The 23,394-nt window shown below is 42.0% G+C and overlaps 1 protein-coding gene across 5 annotated transcripts in view; it reads left to right on the top strand.

Moving 5' to 3' along the window:
• CHST8 (carbohydrate sulfotransferase 8) overlaps positions 1 to 23,394 on the top strand; it is a 495,888-nt gene that overhangs the window by 150,060 nt on the left and 322,434 nt on the right. For all 5 annotated transcript variants that reach the window (XM_069739215.1, XM_069739218.1, XM_069739217.1 and 2 more), the window contains one exon: positions 3,309 to 3,545. In XM_069739215.1, the coding sequence (XP_069595316.1) occupies positions 3,431 to 3,545 (115 nt within the window). In that variant the 5' untranslated portion in view covers positions 3,309 to 3,430. The remainder of the gene's footprint in view (positions 1 to 3,308; positions 3,546 to 23,394) is intronic.

The following is a 23,394-nucleotide window of genomic DNA, read 5'->3' as shown; positions in this document are numbered from 1 at the left end:
TCCGAAGGGACATTTCAGGAGACAGGATATTATCGGCGTGTTTCAGAGTCATCCGACTTCTTCATCAGGACATAAACACAAACCGAGATCTGCAACAAAATCTTGCTTTGTAACATGCAGCTTTTTTTTTAAGCAAATTTTCTGACGATTTTAAATTACAAAAAATCAGCAACTCGGGTCAAGTTTCCGCACAGAACTTCTCGACTGATGCTACTTTAATAAACCGCGAATATACCGGGGAAATGTATTTGTGCAGAAAATCAGTGTTAAATCCTCATGAGACTATCAACACATGGAAATTCTGTTAATTCTGTGATTGAAGAGGTGAAAAAGATCTCTAGAGACACATGCTACTAGTATCAAACATCTACCACCAATGCTTTGTTTCTTTTTGGTTTTATATTTGTTGATGTTTTTATATTTGTGGTGCAAGATAAATGACAAAAATTGAAGGAAATGATGATAAAAAAACCCATACTAGTAAAACCAAAGTTTTTATATTTAATTCTAATTTAGTAGAATAAAGTTTTGCTTGTCAGTCAGGTTTTGTTTTATAGTTTTTTTTTTCCCCATAAACTACTTGTTTAGTGTATTTGTAATACTTGAGTTCACCAAAAACGAACACCATATGGCGCGTACAATTTGAGAATAAAATGTGTAAAGTCGCTTTTCTTTCCTTTGCTACATCTGCTGTCTGTAATATTTTTTTTTTCGCTTTTTTTTTTTTCTTCCTATTTTACAGGAATAAATAACAAAGTTGCTAAAAATAAAAAAAGTTTTAGAATAAGCACAGGTTTGATAAACTATGTAATTCTGACAACTTGATGCCTTTTGTTTCGCTATGAGCGATAATTAGGGGCTAGAAATTTGCACATTATCCACCAAAATATAAAGACAAGTCTCGTGGCCAAGTGGGATAGACAACTATGGAAACTCATCTATGGCCAAGACGGCTCCTGCTTGTGACTTATACACTGACCCATAGACCCCATTAATTGGGCTTTGTTCACATTTGTGGCTTCTATTCATGACCAACCATTATTCGATAGATCCCACCAGTATCGTCTGGCCCTACGGTCTTCTAATGGAGTCCATCAAGGTTTCATTGAAGTCCTAAGTCGGAAACTTTGATGGAAAACTCAATAGAAGGACAAAATGCAGATTTGCGTTGACTAAGAGTCCTGGCTGATATCCGTATACAGTCCTCAGTGGTTGATGATACTTTGTCATACTTGGTCATATAGTTTATGTGCTGTGGAAACATCCTGAGTGTTATTTTTCTATCTCCTGATGTGCAACTAATTGGGTGGATGATAACACACAGTGACGGGTGAGCAGCACCTGGAATTGCAGCGGTTCCTAATAAGTGTGATCTGAGGACCGGGGCTTTCTTTACAAGTGGTTTACATTATTGCTCCCATCTCTGCTTGGTTGTTTGATCACCTTGTTCAGCTTCAGTGATTGTGTCAGGAGTGACATTTGCTCTGACCCAGTTTTTCTTGTGACATTTTGCTAGCAGCTTGGTTTATACGTAATAGGAAAGGGTGGGAGAGGTGACACGGAAATGGACTAAATCTTATAACTAGTTTAGTTTAAAAAAAAAAGAAAGCTTTCATCTTATGCTTTAGTTTTTAAGGCTTGTACATAGGGGCAGTATTATAGTAGTTATATTCTTGTACATAGGAGCAGTATTATAGTAGTTATATTCCTGTACATAGGAGCAGCATTATAGTAGTTATATTCTTGTACATAGGGGCAGTATTATAGTAGTTATATTCTTGTACATAGGAGCAGTATTATAGTAGTTATATTCCTGTACATAGGTGCAGTATTATAGTAGTTATATTCTTGTACATAGGAGCAGTATTATAGTAGTTATATTCCTGTACATAGGTGCAGTATTATAGTAGTTATATTCTTGTACATAGGAGCAGTATTATAGTAGTTATATTCTTGTACATTGGAGCAGTATTATAGTAGTTATATTCCTGTACATAGGAGCAGTATTATAGTAGTTATATTCCTGTACATAGGAGCAGTATTATAGTAGTTATATTCTTGTACATAGGGGCAGTATTATAGTAGTTATATTCTTCTACATAGGGGCAGTATTATAGTAGTTATATTCTTGTACATAAGAGCAGTATTATAGTAGTTATATTCTTGTACATAGGGGCAGTATTATAGTAGTTATATTCTTGTACATAGGTGCAGTATTATAGTAGTTATATTCTTGTACATAGGAGCAGTATTATAGTAGTTATATTCTTGTACATAGGAGCAGTATTATAGTAGTTATATTCTTGTACATAGGAGGCAGTATTATAGTAGTTATATTCTTGTACATAGGAGGCAGTATTATAGTAGTTATATTCTTGTACATAGGAGGCAGTATTATAGTAGTTATATTCTTGTACATAGGTGCAGTATTATAGTAGTTATATTCTTGTACATAGGGGCAGTATTATAGTAGTTATATTCTTGTACATAGGAGGCAGTATTATAGTAGTTATATTCTTGTACATTGGAGCAGTATTATAGTAGTTATATTCCTGTACATAGGAGCAGTATTATAGTAGTTACATTCTTGTACATAGGAGCAGTATTATAGTAGTTATATTCTTGTACATAGGGGCAGTATTATAGTAGTTATATTCTTCTACATAGGGGCAGTATTATAGTAGTTATATTCTTGTACATAGGAGCAGTATTATAGTAGTTATATTCTTGTACATAGGGGCAGTATTATAGTAGTTATATTCTTCTACATAGGGGCAGTATTATAGTAGTTATATTCTTGTACATAGGGGCAGTATTATAGTAGTTATATTCTTGTACATAGGTGCAGTATTATAGTAGTTATATTCTTGTACACAGGTGCAGTATTATAGTAGTTATGTTCTTGTACATAGGAGCAGTATTATAGTAGTTATATTCTTGTACATAGGGGCAGTAGTATTATAGTAGTTATATTCTTGTACATAGGGGCAGTATTATAGTAGTTATATTCTTGTACATAGGGGCAGTATTATAGTAGTTATATTCTTGTACACAGGTGCAGTATTATAGTAGTTATGTTCTTGTACATGGGGGCAGTAGTATTATAGTAGTTATATTCTTCTACATAGGGACAGTATTATAGTAGTTATATTCTTGTACATAGGAGCAGTATTATAGTAGTTAAATTGTAATGATATGTTATACTTACGGTATTTATGAATACTTGTTGGAGAAATCATGCTGATTATATAACTTTCATGGACATTTTGCAGAGATCTTTTAGAGCTCACCTTATTCTTTTCTTACAGGTGTGGCCCTGCGGAGCCCAAAGGTGAATACAATGAGAAGATGAAAGCTGCTAACCCCCTGGAGGTTGCTGGCATGATTTATTTCCCTGGATCAATGCAGGATTGATTTGAGAGGAATAATTATGAGGCTGACGTACATGTTTTCCTTCATCTTACTATTTGGAGTCACCGGTCTCGTCGTTTTTATCCACTTACAAGATCCTGTAGAAATGGTCACACAACAAGGACTGGCAGCAGGTTAGATTCTCATCTTTTATTTTCCATTTATATTCATCTTTTTATTACTATTGTCCATTTTGTGAAACACATGTAGCATTGGTAACAGACATGGATAGAGGGAGTTAATAGTAGGGACTTGCCCAGAGTGGGAGGGGATATAGTGAAAAGACAGGAGACAGGTTCCTGTCAGGCGTCAGATAGGACCTAGCCTGCATTAGAAACAGTCTAGAGCGAGAGGCTAATGGCCAGAGAGTGGAGGCAGCCCTGGAAGCAACAGGAATGTGTGTGAAGATACTCGATGTTATAAGGGAGACGTCCATGAAGTTATACATGAAGTTTCCACTTTCCAGGTTATTTTTGACTAGTGGTTTCCATCAACATCTGGTCCTGGCCAACCCAAGTCAATGTCCTGAAGCGGTCCGCAAGGTGGCCAGCAAGGCATGTTGGGAGTTGTAGTTTCATAGCATATGGTATACCGCGGGTCGCTGATTCTTTCCCTGAAGGGTGTCTGTACTATTTTGCAAATCCCAGTGACTCTGTCTTGCAGCCCTGTTATGACACTATGCGATGGAGCTCAGGATGAACACAGCCATGCGATGTACGTAAAGCCGTATTGTACCCTGGTCAGTCAATACAAGAATGCTCCTTCCCGGAGAGCTCTCGGTGGTTTGCCATACCTTAGGCGTGCATACTTATGCATTCATGGTTTGGCCACAGGCAGATGTCATCTCATTGTCGAGGTCTGCGCCGCAAATGTTGTTCAAAGCTTCTCATACAGTTTTTATAATGTAATATATATGCAAATGATCGCTAAATGAAATAAAACCCAAACTGATGCCATTCGATACGGAATGCAAATAGCTGTGGCCTCCCGCCGAAACAAATTTTTACCTCCTAAGGTTCTCCTAATAACCCACCAGCCGAACAATTTGTCGCTAGCAATTTATACATGAATTCCCAGGGATTTTCAGGATCTCGGGGCACGATGCAAATTTCTCGTACGCTAAAGCAAATTTTTTCTTTTGCTACTTCTTGTAAAATCCTTAAACAGCTCAGGTTATGGGTGTGGAGGTGGCGCGGATCCAGGGCAGCGGGTCTGGATGTGGAAGTCGAGGTGATCGGTACAGCTCCCTCTAGTGGTGGTGTGACATGGAACGATTTATTATGTAAGATTATTGTGCCATCCCTATAAACAAAAAAAAAATTAAAAATTCTCCCAGAGATTTGGTTGTGCTTTATTCGTCTCGAAGTGTGAGACATTTTCCAAAATTTGTTCTGTGTATAAAGGGATTAAGAGAAGGTGCGCCTTCTTCTGTATGTGTTGGTGAGCAAGAATCAATGGGTATATGGGAAAAGGAATGTACCAACGCTGCAAGATTGGCCTAGTAGTTTGCATTTTTGGAGGCACATAGGTGTGCATTGGAGCTGTATACATGAAACGGTAACAAATTAGTTGCTGAGTCGGTTACTTTTTTTTAATCATTTTAGATGCAACGAAAAAAGGTGTAAACGAGTTGCGTAACTACTAAATGTGTAGGGGTTGCAATTGCACCCAGGTCCGGGGGGCCCAAAAGTCATTTTAGCCTATATAAAAAAAGAGCAATCTTATTAAAGGCTTGCAATACTTGGGGGCCCCTTTGGAGCGTTTGCGTTGGGGCCCAATAGCTTAAAGTTACGCCACTGGATGTAAAATCATACATACCCTTCATATGAGTTGGACGTTTTTTTTTATTAATTTTTTTTATTAATTTTTTTTTACAAATATCCACAAAATTTGCATCCAATTCACCGACTCGCATAATGTATTGTCCAAAGCTGCACCGATCTCATGGAGGGACGCATGACCAGTTCCATCCATCACCATGATTAAATATAAGGAATTGGGGCACGTGCGATGACGGATGATGGACGGGTCGGGTCACAAGTCCCTCTGTCCCATGCCGTGTCCCGCTGCGGAGCGTCACTATATAAAGGTGTGAGGAGATGGGCGCTGTTGTAAGTACATTATATGAGTCACTGGACTGCGTAGACTGTGTGTGTTTTTTTGCAAAAATTATAAAGTGACCAATCCGTGGAGGTAGCAGGTGTGGCTATGGGGGTCGACATTACTCCTTCCTTGTGTGTGACGTTTCCTCTGCTGCAGGTAAAGCACAGTGGTTCCGCTGTGGACGCTCGACAAGTACCTGCCACCCTCCTCTAAAACGCCACCACTCCTTTTATTACGAAGCACAATTGTGTCACTCCCGGAGCCGCCAATTTGGTTATTGCTCAAGTAGAGAAAAGAAGAAACGTCTCCAGCCGATAAGTTGAGCCCAAGCGGATTGTGGAGGAACCTTAAGTAATGCTTCCATTACTCGGCATCGGTAAAGTGCTCTTGACAGAGGCTGTTTGCGTTGATTTGTTTGCATTCACCCCCCTCCCTCCTCGCAGCGCTTCCCGGCCCTGCCTAATTGTGATGCCGTCCCGAGCAAAGCAATATCCAAGTCATTTTCCACAACATTTAGTTACAATTTTCCTCTGATCTTTCCGGTGAAACAATCCTCTCCCGTTGGTTTCTCTGTGCACATAAACTTTGATTGCATTTATCCATAGGAAAGCAATTTTTGCTAAACACATGCAACCGGCGTTCTTGGAGACATCAGCAGCCCTCCCTTCTCTCCCTACTGATGGATTCCGCGGGAACATTGTATTCAGGCAGGAAACAAAATAACTTTTGTGCAGAGAAGGGGAAAATGACTTTTATTGAAATGTAAGAGTTGGAAAACGTGGCGCTACAATAACTGCTATTTACAGGGGGCGTTGGTGAGAACGTGACGGACTGGTGGGAGGAAAGCAACAATGTTTTTTATCACTTTGCAAACGGCGGTCTTTCCATATGTGCTATGTAAATGGAGGGCTCTCGGTTATTCGAAATTATCCAAAATTCAGTTATGGAATTATCACTAGTGGTCCAGAAGTTAGGAGCCCAGACTATTCCGTGCACCATAGATGGTGCCCACCCACAATGCTAAAGTTAAGGAGTATGTGGTACAAAGTATAGTCTGGTGGGGCACAGGGACGGAGGAAAATGGTGCTGTACAGATGGCTGGCTGTTTCGGTAGGTCTAGTGGACGTTGTTACTAGGAGGGCAAGACAGCAGGAACAACAACGCTTGGTTGGATTAGGTGGACGATTGGAGAAAAGATCGTAGATGGAAGCCATTCATGGTGTAAGGTTGACAAAGGGGCAATTTGGGGGTCCTGACTTGCATGGATCCAGCAATTATAGGCTTTATTTGGGTTTCTTATCAAGGTGGGGACACAAGCTATTTGAGGATGAAGAATATTTTTTTCCAGGGGATCCAGTGATGTTTGGTGGGCAACCAGCAGAAGGCTCGTCCTTGCATGTCGCTTTGGCTGAAATTGGTAGGGTCACTCGTCTGTTCTGCTGGGGTGGTAGTAAGATGTGCCATATTTTGGAGTGTATTGTGTGTTTTTCTTGGAGACTGTCTTGGGGGTTTAATGTCTAATTCTCATTATTATATCCTACTATTAATTTTTCTGGATAATCTTATGTGCAGTCGCCAATTACCAACTCATCCTCTGGAAGCAAAGACCGATATGATTGACCCAAGATCTGAAGACATTTGGCTGCTAATATTTTCTTAAAGAGGATGTTTGAAATGAGGAAAAAAAAAAAGTTTAGTTTCCGGCAACCGCGTCAGACTTGTCCATTGACTGTTACATCTCGTTACCAGAACGAGCCAGTGGAACGGAACCGTGCAATTTCTAGACCCACTGTTCCCCATATGCTAAGCGGTGATAATAATGGGTTAACTTTGGGTCGGAGTTGGCAAGCGGGAAGCGTTTTTTTTATTCACTTTCCAGTAATGCTAATTGAGTTGCAGAGAGCCGGGTTCTCCCGCACGGAAAGATCATTGCTCATGATTATGGATTGGAGATCTCGCCCCGGATTCCATTTCCTGTAAGGCGAACCTAATGCAGATTGCCTGTCCGCTCGGCTCGGTGCACGGTAACGAAGCAGCTCAGGGCCCACTTGTCTCGTATGGCGTGCCGCGGACCCGGCGACTTTTTCATTTACACGGCTGGAATTACCTAGGAGATAATTATCGCTTCATGCTGACGGATTGCAGTTGCCCTCTTCTCGTCATCCTCTCTCCAGTGTCAACCACATCGCATGTGACTTCATTCATTATGTAGTTGGTGATGTGTTGTTTTTTTTTCTTTCTCCCCTGATGTCATCAAATAATGGCCATGGGCCAGTTTCCGATCCTGGCTCCATACTTTATCTGTCCTTCTCAATTTTACCCTTATAATACTCTCAAAGCGAAGCTGCGAAATTGGCTTTGTTACTTAATAGAAAAAGCAGTATTGAAGGACTCATCAAGTTATTGGAAGAGATCGGTCGTGATGAATGCCTCCTCAGTACTCATTGATTATTTGTATTGATTAGTCATTTTTGCCTTTTCCATGAATATACATGTTGCTTGAAAAACTGAGTGACAGTCGATATGTCCAAAGCCGCTCCTAAAGGATTTCCCAAGCTTTCTAAAACTGCCAAGTCTGACAAGTTATGTAGAGAATGGGAGAAAGGGGATGATGCACCACATAGAAACAAATGAAAAACAAAGTCAGTATAAAAGTGTGCATAGCTAATGAGGACCAATATGGCCACCAATGCACTTCTTCTAGGTTGAAAATTTCATTATAAGTTCCTTCCCACTTCGATGCCTCTGCTGTAGTTTTTCCCCTATTTAGCTCTTCTGCAAAACCTAACACAAATCCCTCAATGCTTTGCTCTTGGCACTGGTGACTTTCTCTACTTTTCCTCTTCCTTTTCTCTTAGAAAACACAGCAAGGAGGGGTTTGTACACAGCACATCAGAGATGCTAGAGGGGAGAAAGCATCCAAGTTGTTTGGGAGGGGAGGTCACTTAACCTGTAGATAGGCAGGAAAGCAGATGATCTTTCATGACTTGTAGAAGGAGAAATCACTCCAAAAATAACATGAGAACTAGTAAAGATCACAACATTCTGGACACACAGGCCTCACATCCAGCAAGTATTACCACCACATGAGAAAAGTCTGAAACTAGGAGCAGGATACAAAGTGCTTATCGGGAACGGGGATGGGTTCTTAAAATGAAAGAAGGACTGAGGACTGCACATTGAAACATAGTCCAACTTTTTATTGAAAGGTAACAATTCACATGTGAAAAACATTTATTGCTAGTAGTACCTGTGCTTGGGCGTACCTGTGCTTGGGCGTACCTGTGCTTGCGCGTACCTGTGCTTGTATCAGTGTTGTTTTTTGTGCATATCAGTTCTGTGGTTTTTTTTTTATAGTTCACCTGCAACACACCTTCACCCTCCTTTATTCTGTAGTCAGACATTTTCTATTTTGGAGCCCTAATGCCCTTCTCTATATGCAGCTAACATGATTTGTAAGCCATTAGCGCAGGTAGCCGCCGTCCTCTGGTTCCCAGCGAGGTGTAATAAGCTCTGTGTATCTTTGTCCTTCAAGGGCTTGTTTCTTCCATGTGATAACACATCCACTAAATGCCGTCAACTACATTCAGCTTTTACACTGTGTTCCAAATTATTATGCAAATTGGATTTAAGTGTCATAAAGATTTAATTGCTTTGTTTTTCAAATAAACTCATGGATGGTATTGTGTTTCAGGGCTCAATGGATCACTGAAATCAATCTTAAACACACGTGATAATTAGTTTTTCAGGTGATTCTAATTAAAGGAAAACTACTTAAAAATGATGTTCCACATTATTAAGCAGGCCACAGTTTTCAAACAATATGGGAAATAAAAAGGATCTCTCTGCTGCTGAAAAACATTAAAAAGTGCAATGCCTTGGTCAAGGGATGAAAACATTACATATTTCACGAAAACTTAAGAGTGGTCATCATACTGTGAAGAGATTTGTGACTGAAACAGAGCACAGACAGAGTTCATGCAGTTTAAGGCATAATGAGGAAGGTTTCTGCCAGACAAATTCATTGGATTAAGAGAGCAGCTGCCAAAATACCTTTACAATGCAGCAAACAGTTATTTGAAGCTGCTAGTACCTCTGGATTCCCTCGAACCTCAAGGTGTAGGATCCTTCAAAGGCTTGCTGTGGTGCGTATACCTACTATTCGGCCAACCCTAAACAGTGTTCACATGCAGAAACGGTAGCAGTGCGCCCAGACATACATGAAGACTAATTTTCAAACAGTCTTGTTTACTAATGAGTATCGAGCAACCCTGGATGGTCCAGATGGATGGAGTAGTGGATGGTTGGTGGATGGCCACCATGTCCCAACAAGTCTGCGACGTCAGCAAGGAGGTGGAGAAATCATGTTTTGGGACGGAATCATGGGGAAACAGCTGGTAGGGCCCTTTAAGGTTCCTGAAGATGTGAAAATGACCTCTGCAAAGTAAATAGAGTTTCTGACTGACAACTTTCTTTCATGGTCTAAAAAGCAGAAACGTGCCTTCAGGAGCAAAATAATCTTCATGCTGACAATGCACCATCTCATGCTGCAAAGAATACCTCTGAGTCATTGGCTGCTATGGGCATAAAAGGGGATAAACTCATGGTGCGGCCACCATCTTACCCTGACCTCAACCGTACAGAGAACCTTTGGAGTATCTGTATCATCCAGCACAAGATCTATGAGGGTGGGAGGCCGTTCACATCAAAACAGCAGCTCTGGGAGTGAAGAAATACAAGCAGAAACTCTCCAAAAACCCACAAGTTCAGTGGATGCAAGAATCGTGATATCAAAGAAGGGGTCCTATGTTAACATGTAACTTGGCCTGTTAGGAGGTTTTGGAGTTAAATAGCTTTTTTTGTTCAGTGAATGTGACTTCCTAATGCTGCAAATTCCACAAATGAGCATTTTCAGTTCTTTAAAACAGATCAAATTTATAGAAATTCTACTGTGCCTAATAATTTGGAACAGCGCATTGTGGAGTTTTTATTCATCTTGGAGATTATACTGTTATCATTGGGAGGTTTCTTCAATAAAATTCAATGTATAATCTAACGGGTGAAGACTTTTATTAGACTGACTGTCATTTGCACCGACCATTTAGGAAAATCCGAGAAAGATATAATTTGCATAATAATTTGGAACACAGTGTATAGTCTTTGATCCCTGCATGTATCCTACCAGCTATAACATTACTGCGCAATTTTCAGAAATAGTTTATGTGTTGAATTCCCCAGCAGGAGCGTCTGCCTCCCGACTCCTGCGGAATTTAAAAATGTCGTCTGTTCATTTTTTTGTTTGTTCTTTTTTTGTCATCTGCCTGGTGAGATGTAAATCACAAGATCTGTACGTATGGAAACTATATTCCACCAAGACTTTCTCAAAGCTCCAAAGAGTTAGACAACTTTGCAAATACATTGCACTACTTATTTTGTAAGTCCAGAGCTGCACAATGCATTTGCAAGTCCGTCAGATTTGTCGGTAATTTTGCATTTTGCTAACTTTTTATATTATTGGAAATTTTGCTGAACTATTAAAAAAAAGAAAAAGCATCTGAACATTTTGGGTTAAATTTCCTTTGTACACCCATCTGCTCCTCATCGTGGCCGTCACATCCCATGTTCTGCAGTATAGAGTAACCACATTGGACGTGTAGCCTTCGCCGGAGCCGCGCCGCTATTGATGTAAATGTCATATTATCGGCTCTTGCCCACCAGAAGATGATATATAACCTCTCTGGAGCTGCTCCTTTTTTTTTTTTTTTTTTCCCTCTGCCTTGAGAGATATTTGTGAAGAGTTTATGAAAAGAAAGTGAGAATCTCATTTAGCGGTGCAGCGTTGTATTTTTTTTTTTTCCCAGCGTTTTACAATTACACATCTATCAACCGTAAAGCTGCATTGCGGAGCTGTTTTTTTTGCTTTTTTTATACATTGGGTATAGTCGTGGCAGTGCGGGAAGTCAAACTTTATAAGTTGAGTGAGATGAGTTCTCGGGGCTTGTGACACGTGGGCGGGCGTGCTTCTGCCTCGGTTTTTATGCCCTGACAAGTGTGATCTAGTAAATCTTCACATCTAGCTTTGTGTGGAGATAAATCCCCTCTCGGAATGGATTTGGTCTATTCTTCTGGTATTAGGAAGCTTTATCATAAGACTCCAGCACAAAGCAGGTAGCAAGAGATAACAATCCCCCAAATCCTATTGTTTGTAGACCGGGTTCCTGTACTTAAATCTTCCAAAGTTCACACTGGTAAAAAGCTTGTGCATGCTGCACTCTTGTCTTCTCTTTCATAGTTTTATGTTCTTATTTACTTGTTTTCTTGTGGTCTAATAATAAAAGCTTCCTTTGTGTGTGGCAGCCTTATGATTGTAACATTCTTGATGTTGAGTGGGTTGACGACATCCCTGGTGTCTAGTGGTTTTCATAACATCCATAGAATCGATTGCATTCACAAGATCCCTGGTGCCTAGTGGTTTTCATGACCTCCCTGATGTATGTTAGGTTCACAAGATCCCTGGTGCCTAGTGGTTTTCATGACCTCCCTGGTGTATGTTGGGTTCACAAGATCCCTGGTGTCTAGTGGTTTTCATGACCTACCTGGTGTATGTTGGGTTCACAAGATCCCTGGTGTCTAGTGGGTTTTCATGACATCCCTGATGTATATTGGGTTCACAAGATCCCTGGTTCCTAGTGGTTTTTATAATATCCCTGATGTCAATTGGGTTCACAAGATCCATGGTGCCTAGTGGATTTCATGACATTCCTGGTTTCTATTGGGTTCACGACATCCCCGTTGTCCAGTGGTTTTCATGACATCCCCTTTGTCTATTGGGTTCATGACATCCCCGCTGTGTAGTAGTTTTCATAACATTCCTGGAATCGATTGCGTTCACGAGATCGCTGGTGTCTAGTGGTTTTCATGACATCCCTGGTGTCTATTGGGTTCACAAGATCCCTGGTGCCGAGTGGTTTTCATGACATCCCCGGTATCTATTGGGTTCACAACGTCCCTGGTGTCTGTTGGGTTCTTGACATCCCCGGTGTCTATTGGGTTCACAACATTCCCGGTGTCTGTTGGATTCACGACATTCACAGTGTCTGTTGGATTCACGACATCCCCGGTGTCTAGTGGTTTTCACGACATCCCCCGGTGTCTAGTGGTTTTTATGACATCCCCGGTGTCTGTTGGGTTCATGACATTCCCAGTGTCTGTTGGATTCACGACATCCCCGGCGTCTAGTGGTTTTCACGACATCCTTGGTGTCATTTGGGTTCACGACATCCCTGGTGTCTATTGGATTCATAAGATCTCTGGTGCCTAGTGGTTTTCATGACATCCCTGGTGTCTATTGGGTTCACGACATTCCCAGTGTCTATTGGGTTCACGACATTCCCGGTGTCTATTGGGTTCACGACATTCCCGGTGTCTATTGGGTTCACGACATTCCCGGTGTCTATTGGGTTCACGACATTCCCGGTGTCTATTGGGTTCACGACATCCTTGGTGTCTGTTGGGTTCACGACATCACTGGTGTCTGCTGGGTTCACGACATCACTGGTGTCTGTTGGGTTCACGACATCACTGGTGTCTAGTGGATACACAATATTCTTTTGTATCTACTTTATTCACATCATCCCTGGTCTCTAGAGGGTTCACGTCCACCTCTCGTGTCTCCCCTTTTCCTCATAGTTTGTAAGCTTGCGAGCAGGGCCCTCACTCCTCCTGGTATCTGTTTTGAACTGTATTTCTGTTATGCTGTAATGTCTATTGTCTGTACAAGTCCCCTCTATAATTTGTAAAGCGCTGCGGAATATGTTGGCGCTATATAAATAAAAAATTATTATTATTATTATTATATTATTATTCACAACATCCCTGGTTTCTAGTGGGTTTATAGCATTCCTGGTATCTCCTGCTTTTACAAGATGGCTGTTGTGTAGTGGGTTTACAACATCCCTAGTATATACTGTGTTTTCAACATTTCAGGTATCTAGTTGATTCACAACCTCCCTGGCGTCTAGTGGCCTGTGTTTGCTGTGCAACTTGTTGTGATACCTCCTTTGTAAATCTGACATTAGCCAGTAAGAGACTTACCTAGCAGTTGTATGCCTAGAGACCATGTGCATTGGTCCTAATAATTAAAAAACCTGGTTATCGATAACATCGTCCTTAGTAATTGTTTTTTTTTTTTTTGCTATGATCCCTGGTGCTTTGTGGGTTAGTAAACACATTTTATGTTAACAAGTTGTTAATAACTATTACTTTCCTGGATTCTAGTGGGGAAATATTAATCTACAGTCACCAGGAATGTAATGGTTGTTAGCAAACGGGCCTAAGAAAATGTATCATTGACCCACTAGACACCAGGGATGTTGCCACTAACACACTAGGCAACAGGGATCTTATTAACTTGTTATACACCTGGGGGGTTGTTATTTTTTAGTGGCTTTGACACCTCGTAGACAACGCAGGTAATCGTAGCTGTGTCCCATTAGAGCAGAACTAAAACGACCTGTCCCTGGTGGCCTAGTGGTCAGTATATATCATGCAGAGGAATATCATCAAAGTTTTTAGTTCTCCTTTACGCCAGCAATTTGCTGTTGTACTACAGCTTCCAGCTTGTCCGATCAGTATTCACGGAGCTTTGCTGTAACCTACTTTCCACCGTTACTAAATGTTTTACGTCTTTTCAAAAGTGTCTTCAGTCGACGTTCCGTCTTTTGTTCCTCGCCTCCATCATGTTCTTTATCTTCCGTACCTTTATTTTAGCCTTATCTGATTGTGTCAGTCGTAACGTTAGCGCGAGCGTTTCGGGAGCAGCCTTTGTTTGCATTATGTTGGACGCTCGGCTTCAGAACGAGTATGTGAAGAGTCTTCTGAAACATAAAGCCTATATAGAAGCTGGAGATGGGCTTAGGTGCTTCTGTTGTGCTCCGTCTCGTGCACTTGTGGAATGAATAGGAGACGGCTGGATCTGTATTTAAAAGCTCTGATTAGCTTCTTTTCCAAAGCGAATGTTCCCGACGCACTCCAAAGAGCTTTCCCCCCTCTCGTGTTGATACTTTTGCCCTCATTATCTGCCGCGATTGTAGAATTGGAGAAAGGATGAAAGGAGGTGTATTAAATAATTCTCTTAAGATTTCTTCTCACATTCCTGGAAGGATGACGTGAAGAAAAAAAAAAAAAAACACATTGTCCGTGAAGCACATGAAAGGATGCGGGCTGCCTATTATGGGAAAAGTACCTACAATTGTGATCTTTAGGGGGAGCCTGAGACTGATCTGCAGGCAATTATCCTGTAGAGGGACATGTGCTGCAGCCGCTGATGGTGGCATCTGGCTCCTAACATGGTGGATATCCTTACAGGTCTGCCCTTCGCCTCTATAGTCCTAAATTGTGCTAAAATAGAAGGACATTGGTAAAATAGTCGCTGTCATTTCAGTAGTCTTCCCACAAATCAATAGTACAAGTGAATATAAGAAACTTTCATATATATCGTAATAGAGAAATTTGCTTCTTTCTACACTTATGAGACACTTCTCTTTCACACCTCCTCTACTTAGTCTATTCTTCACTTATGAGCCACTTCTCCTTTCTCACACCTCATCTTCCTTTGCCATACTACCTGATCTCCAGTTATGAGCCACTTCTCCTTTCTCACACCTCGTCTTCCCTTGCCATACCACCTTATCTCCACCTAATCGCCACTTATGAGCCACTCCTCCTTTCTCACACCTCATCTTCCCTTGCCATACCACCTGATCTCCACTTATGAGCTGCTTCTCCATTTTCACACCTCATCTTCCCTTGCCATACCGCCTAATCGCCACTTATGAGCCACTCCTTCTCTCTCACCCCTCATCTTCCCTTGCCATATCACCTGATCTCCACTTATGAGCCACTCCTCCTTACTCACCTCTCATCTTCCCTTGGCATATCACCTGATCTCCACTTATGAGCCACTCCTCCATTCTCTCCCCTCATCTACCCTTGCCATACCACCTAATCGCCACTTATGAGCCACTCCTCTCTCACCCCTCATCTTCCCTTGCCATATCACCCGATCTCCACTTATGAGCCACTCCTCCTTTCTCACCCCTCATCTTCCCTTGCCATATCACCTGATCTCCACTTATGAGCCACTCCTCCTTTCTCACCCCTCATCTTCCCTTGCCATATCACCTGATCTCCACTTATGAGCCACTCCTCCTTTCTCACCTCTCATCTTCCCTTGCCATATCACCTGATCTCCACTTATGAGCCACTCCTCCATTCTTTCCCCTCATCTTCCCTTGCCATACCACCTAATCACCACTTATGAGCCACTCCTCCTCTCTCACACCTCATCCTCCCTTGCCACACCTCCTGAGCATAGTCTACTCATTTATGAGCCACTTCTCCTTTCTCACACCTCATCTTCCATACCACCTGAACTCCCTCTCTATTCTCCACTTATGAGCCAGTCCCCCTCTCTCACACCTCATCTACCCCTGTCCCACCTCCTGAACTCACTGTCTACTCTAGGAAAACCAATAAAATCTACCTTGGTCAAAACAGTACAGACTGCCACCTCACTGTGGGGTCAGATTAAGGTTTTTTTTCTCGTAATAAAAAGCAACTCTACAATTTGCATCTTAAATATCTTCTGTTATCAAGAGCAGAGAGATTTTTACTTTTTGTGCATTCTACTTGTAGCTAAGGTTGCCAGCCACCCCTGCCGTCTGTCAGAGGTGGCCAGTCTCCAAGATGAGAAGCACAGCACTAGCAAGCTCTTTACCATAGAGCTTGCAGTGCCTTTGTGCTCCTCTGATGCTGCAGAGATCCCTGCTTTTATAATGGGAGAAGGCACCCAGTTTGCATCGGTGGCTTAACTCTGCCACTAGTCAAAATTTTCAATTAACAAGAGTGCTCCCGTGAGCTGGGAGGCAGTGGAGTTCTCCGCTCCTGAAGCCTTTTGTTAAAAATAGACCTTTTAAAGTCATTGCTTTCTAGTAAGAGTTTTATGCTGGATTCACAGCTACACTGCTGAGTACTCCTTTATAATATCCTCCATGCTGCATCCACTGCTGATTCTGACTATGCAAAATAGAGGCAGGAGAGCATCAATCACTCATATATGTGTGCTGTGGGAGACATCATAGCAGCTAGTCTCCATCCAATACCTTTAGAGGAATAACCTAGTTTAGGGAAAGGGTAAGTGAAAAAGGCTCAGATTAGATAATGCGGTAAACCTGCCTGAGATAAGAGTATTTTTAGGGTAAACGTAAAGCTGTGGATATTACTAACCTTATTGATGGGTAGCGCATTCCAGAGAACTAGTGCAGCACGTGAGAAGTCTTGTAGTTGGGATTGGGTGGGTTCGGGTCATGGAAGCGGTTAATCTTGGCAAAATATAGAACCTCGGTCGGATGTTCGTTTTGAGATGAAGGAAATGGTAGTGTTAAGCGGTGTTGAAGAATTAAAAGTACAGTAGAAAGTTGCAGAACGTTTTGCTCGGTAATTAACCTTTACTTGCATAATCCCTTAAGGTAAATCATAACCTAAATGAGCTGTAATTGCTTTTTACTTGGTGAAGATGATACCCCACTGACACCCAACAAAGAGCCCACACTTAACCCACTGCCCTCATCCTGTCACTAGAAATTAATCTTCAGTCCTCTGCATCGCGCTGTCTGAAAACCTGGCTGGAAAATCTGCAAACTAAACAGGTTTTTAATTGCGCCTCCCTCTTCTTCTGCCTTATGCCTCACCCCATGCGTTATATGGGGTCTCTAATCTATGGCTCATGGGGCATGCTGAGAGTTGTAGTATCGCAGACGGGCCCAATTCATCATTTGCAGGGTTTTTTTTTTTTAAAGACACATTGTTGCTGTATTAATTGATATTTGTTTGCACCTATTTCATCAAAATGGCGCTCGCCGTTTATCATTTTTTTTGCGCAAAACGAAAAATGTTCTTTAAACTTTTTGCAACTTTTCAGCCACAAAATAAGGACGTTGCGCTAAAATGTTGCAAAGTTTGAAGGGGAAAAAAAAATAGATGAAATAATTTCATAGGGAAACTGTTTATTTGTGCAAAACATGCGACTTTTTAAAATTTGCAATTGATGAATCGGCTTCTAAAAAAAAAAAAAAAAATAAATAAATCACTGGCCGACAGATATATGACAGACTTTAAAAGAAAAAAGTGCAAAATACCAAATAGTAGATTAAAAAAAGGCACAAATGTAATAATGAACCTGGCGCATAGTCTACAGTCATCTGTTCTCTATCGGACGCAGGTGTTTCGTACTTTTTTGTACTTTTTTCTTACTTTTTTCATTTTACATACTTTTTTTTCATACTTTTTTCTGGCACATATCTGGTGCTTGTGTCGCCAGTTGTCCGTTCCGGCTGTGACCTTTTATAGGACATACTCGATGTTAATAATGCAGTTCCGGTGTTAATCATAGAGGACGCCTGATACTCTGTAACTGCCTCTATCTGTATCAGACAGATGATACTCCTCTATATGGATACATCCTGCCGATAATCACATTACCACATCCTATTTTATGCTGCTGCCGGTATCTGTAGGAGATTTGTCATACGAGACGAGCAGTAATGCAAGCTAAATCACCTGGACTTCAAACCATGAGCGAAGGCTTGTCTCTAGTAAAATTCCTTTAATTCAGCATCAATGAGTTCTGGATTATCAGTACTGACCAAAGTGGGCAAAACGTGATTCCTGGTCTGTTGGTATTCTGTAAAGTATTGCATTATGTTAGCAGGCTTTCTGGATTATCAAACATCATGATACATTTTAACCCATATTTTTAAATGTGGAATTGAAATATCTGTAATTCCCAGAAATCTGGAATCTGCTAATAAAATTTTTTTGGGAAAGATTGCAAGACAAGGTTGCCGGCACTGAAGCAGAAGGAGGAGAGGTAAAAAATTTGCGTTTCCTGCTCCGTTTCTTCCGCACAGCAAAAATAAGTCTGTGTACACATACCCTTAAGTTCTTTGCACGGGTGTAGGAGAAGTTTTGCAAAATCTGTAACGGCTGCTGCCTATTACACCTCCCATCAACGTATGTTGCAAAGAGGTACCAGGGCCCAAGGGCATTTGCTACTTCAGCACCCCTGTCTGCAGGTATAATGGCCATTACATAGTCAGCATTAAGGAGGACCTGTGACTTTAAAAAAAAAAAAGTCAAAGACCTTTTAATAATCCCTGAGTTCCCCTGATTCTGGCGCTGTTTTCCGTTTTTCGCTGCGTCACTCTATTGCTGAGATACTCCCATTTGTTCCTTTTGCAGCGCACTATGTGAAATCTCTACTTGCAACTCGGCTTATTTTCAGAATTTTCTCAGGGGGGTGTGCCTTCACCCCTCCCTGCAAGATGCTGCCAATCACATCTTGGTAGCGTCTGAGACTGCTAAATCAGCCTCAGAGCTGCTGTTAGCTGCTTTTGGGAGGGAGAAGTGCAAGTTGACACCTCCATAGAAAAAATGAAGTAACGCCCAGTTGCACTACAAGCAAAGATTTCACATGCTGCGCTCTAGTAGCAACAAATGTGAATATCTCAGCAACGGAGCGACGCAGCTGAAAACGGAAAAGAGTGGAAGAATAAGGGGAGCGCAGGGATTTTTTTTTTAAATAAAGTATTTAACTAAACCTTTTGAGCAAGTGACAGATCCTTTTTATTGGGACCCAAAGGAGTCTGTATTATTATAGGGTTTTCTGGATTATTTGAAAATCTGAAAAATAATCCTAATAGAAAGCTAGCAAGTATTAGTTTCAATTTCAGTCCACAATGGAAAAGATTTTGCTCTTCAAAAAGTATCAACAGGTCTTAGGAGGATGAACGTAGATGCACAGGGGTCTTCTTCATCCCACTACTGCCCTTGACGTCTTCTAACGTCGCCTTCCAGTCGGTGACCCTAAATGAATTGCAAAGTATCTGGGTCACATCCAGCTGCTCGAGCTGGAAACTTTTTCTCCTCCACTTTTGCTAAAGTTGGTGCTTGCAGGACGAACAAGTGCTAAATATTGAATGAGGCCGCAGTTGGGTTTGAATTAATAGGACATGCGTCCAGAAAACCAATGTAGTTCGCAGGAAATGGATTAGCGCGGTTCATCTTTATGAGCCTATCAATATGCATCGGTGTTATTGAAACGTCCTTTGCGCAGCTTTGCAGAGACTGCTGGGAAACAGCGAGACGGCTGAAGAAAGAAATTTATCTGCACGATGGTGATAGATGGAAGCCGTGATGACACCGAGCAGATGAGGAGATAGATAAAACAATTTAATTAATGCCCCCCCCTCCCCCCCACTCCTCCAACCCTTAGCAAATAAAAAAAAGTTTTTGCACATTGTTAAAAGTTTAGAAACTTAACGAAGAGTCTGGAGACTCCTATACACGATTGGCCTTTTTTTTTTTGTCTTGTGGTAGTTTGTCTTTTTTTTTTTTTAACCAAATTGTGTTTCATGAATCTTGTGCAAAATAAATATTATTATTAGTTATTTATATAGCACCATTGATTCCATGGTGCTTTACATGAGAAGGGGTTACATACAAGTTACAGATATCACTTACGTAAACAAACTAACAATGACAGACTGATTCAGAGGGGCAAGGACCCTGCCCTTGCGGGCTTACATTCTACAGGATTATGGGGAAGGAGACAGTAGGTTGAGGGTTGCAGGAGCTCCGGTGTTGGTGAGGCGGTAGCTCCGGTATTGGTGAGGAGGCAGGGGGTCAGTGCAGGCTGTAGGCTTTCCTGAAGAGGTGGGTTTTCAGGTTCCGTCTGAAGGATCTGAATGTGGTTGATAGTCGGACGTGTTGGGGCAAAGAATTCCAGAGGATGGGGGATATTCGGGAGAAGTCTTGGAGGCGGTTGGGTGGGGAGCGAATAAGTATGGAGGAGAGAAGGAGGTCTTGGGAGGATCGGAGATTATGTGAGGGAAGATATCGGGAGATTAGTTCAGAGATATATGGAGGAGACAGGTTGTGGATGGCTTTGTAGGTCAGTATTATTAATTTGAACTGGATATGCTGAGGGAATGGGAGCCAGTGAAGAGATTTGCAGAGAGGGGAAGTGGAGGAGTAGCGAGGAGAGAGATGAATTAGTCGGGCAGCAGAGTTAAGAATGGACTGTAGAGGTGTAAGGGTGTTACCAGGGAGGCCGCAGAAAAGGATGTTGCAGTAGTCAAGGCGGGAGATGATGAGGGCGTGCACAAGCATTTTAGTAGATTAACGGTTGAGGAAAGGACGGATTCTAGAGATATTTTTGAGCTGGAGGCGATAGGAGGTGGAAAGCGCTTGGATGTGCTGTTTGAAGGACAGGGCAGAGTCGAAGGTTACTCCGAGGCAGTGGACTTCCGGTACGGGGGAAAGCATGATGTCATTGATTGTGATAGATAGGTCAGGTAAGGAAGATCTATGGGATGGAGGAAAGATGATGAGTTCAGATTTGTCCACATTGAGTTTGAGGAAGCGAGAGGAGAAGGAGGAGGATATGGCTGATAGGCACTCCGGGATTCTGGACAGCAGAGCGGTGACGTCTGGGCCAGAGAGGTAGATCTGAGTGTCGTCAGCATAGAGGTGGTACTGGAATCCATGGGACTTTGAGTTGTCCCAGGCCAAGTGTATAGATTGAGAAGAGTAGGGGTCCTAGAACAGAGCCTTGGGGGACTCCAACAGAGAGAGGGTGGGATGAGGAGGTAGTGTGGGATACGATGAATGTGCGGTTGGAAAGGTATGAGGAGATCCAGGATAGGACGAGGTCTTTGATGCCAAAGGAGGAGTGGATCTGTAGTAAGAGGCAGTGGTCAACTGTGTCGAAAGCAGAGGACATGTCTAGAAGGAGGAGTACAGAGTATTGTCCAGTAGCTTTGCCTGTAAGTCGGTCGTTAGTGATTTTGGTCAGGGCTGTCTCAGTTGAGTGATGGGGGTGGAAACCAGATTGTAGATTGTCAAAGAGCAAGTTAGATGAGAGGTGGGAGGAAAGTTCAGCGTGGACGTGCTGCTCCAGGAGTTTGGAAGCGAATGGGAGCAGCGATATTGGGCAATAGCTGGACATAGCAGTTGGGTCGAGGGTTGGCTTTTTAAGGATAGGCGTGATTGTGGCATGTTTGAAAGCAGAAGGGAAGGTGCCAGAAGATAGTGATAGGTATTATGCCACAAAATATCGCATAATTTGCTTAAAAATTTCAGGAGTGCATAAAATCTCTTTTAGGGATTGTAAATCATTTGGGGGAAAAAAATGTAACAACTTTTTAAAAAGTCGCAATTAATAAATTAGCCATAAACATTGAGAAACAAACAGTCCAGTAACGTGAACAATGCCCTGGGAGATCAATCACAATCATCCGCTTAGAGATTGACGTGGCAGTGCGGCTCCAGCGGTAGTTTCCTGGGTAATTCTAGTCTCTCAGGGGTGCTGGCCTTAGGATCGGCATCCCACAAAGGATCTATCTTACTGGTCTACATGTCCTCCTCAGGCCTTCTCCTCATATCCAGGGGTAGGCGGACAATTTGGAGGGTTTTCAGCCCCCCAAACCTGGTAATGAATGGTGCCTCAAAGATCAAGGCACTACACGGGGTGGAAGGAATAGAAGAAAGGCGTTCCAGCTCCTTTAAAAAATTTCAAAAACTTTATTTCTCCATTAAAATGCGAAACAGCAATCCTTGCCTTAGTGCGAAAATGTGAGTGCAGAGTACATGCTACGCGTTTCGATCTAAATGATCTTACTCAATGCATGAGGGTTTTCAGCCCCCCAAACCTGGTAATGAATGGTGCCTCAAAGATCAAGGCACTACACGGGGTGATTTGCGGCATTTGGAGAGCAGAGGGGTTATGAATGGACAATTAGGAAGAGTTAGCAGAGGTTCATCAAGAGGCATGGGCACATTCAGGCTGCAGATGGTAACTGAGCTAATTCAATTCTCCGACCTTTTGTAAAGTAATTAAGACTCTAGACATGACAGGGATTCCACCGAATGATCCAGAGCAACAAGACAACACTCCTAAAATCAGTAAAAATATGAACGTAGACAGAATGATACCCCACACACCATATCACGCCATCACAGGGGGTCTCTCGACTCTCCCTTGTTGTTGGGGTGTAGAAGAACCTGGCATGTTGGATAATTTACAAAACATGTCCTATCGCAGAAACTGAAGAGATTAGACGTCTGGAGGACAATTAGCCGATCTTACAAGAGACGGTGGCGCGTATGGCGTTGGTGAGTTATCAGGTTTGGCTGGATTTGTGCTTTTCCAGATTTCCCATGAGAGTCTCAGGTCTGTCTTCAGTGCGTTGCCCCGAGGTGGTGAAGCAGTGATGTGGGAAACTGGCTCCATCCTCCTTACCTGAGGCTAGTACAATGGAGTCTCTTATTAGAAGGCTCTGCCTGGAGCTCAGTTTTCAGACATCGCTCAGTGACCAAGAAAAGCACATTCAGGCCTCGGCGTAGCACATAATAGATATAGAGTCATGCCTGAAAAATTACCCTTAAAGGGGTATTCTCAGCTAAGACCCTTAATGTGATATTTAACTGGATTTTTTTAAAAAAAAAAAAAAAATGAGTCCGTCCTCCAATTGTCGCCGCTCTACTGATTCTGGACCAGTTTTTCTTTTTCCTCTCTTCCGCTCCTTTCCAAAGTTATGTCTGCCGGTAATAATGTTGAAAATTTCCCTTTCACCCAACCAGGGAACTTTTCTTTTCGCTTTTCCTTTTTCTCCTCTGAAGCCAGCCAATCGAAACGGAGAAGATCTGTGGTATACACAAAGTTGGGGGCATGACTTTGGATTGGAGGGGCGCAGAAGAAAATTAAAATAAATTATTCCAAAATCAATGGAGCAGCATCAATTTTTGTTTTATGAGCAAAAT

The sequence above is a fragment of the Ranitomeya imitator genome, chromosome 9, assembly GCF_032444005.1.
Source record: "Ranitomeya imitator isolate aRanImi1 chromosome 9, aRanImi1.pri, whole genome shotgun sequence".
NCBI classification, from domain to species: Eukaryota; Metazoa; Chordata; class Amphibia; order Anura; family Dendrobatidae; genus Ranitomeya; species Ranitomeya imitator.
The sequence above is the reverse complement of the archived record's forward strand: the minus strand, read 5'-3'. Positions and strand labels throughout refer to the sequence as shown.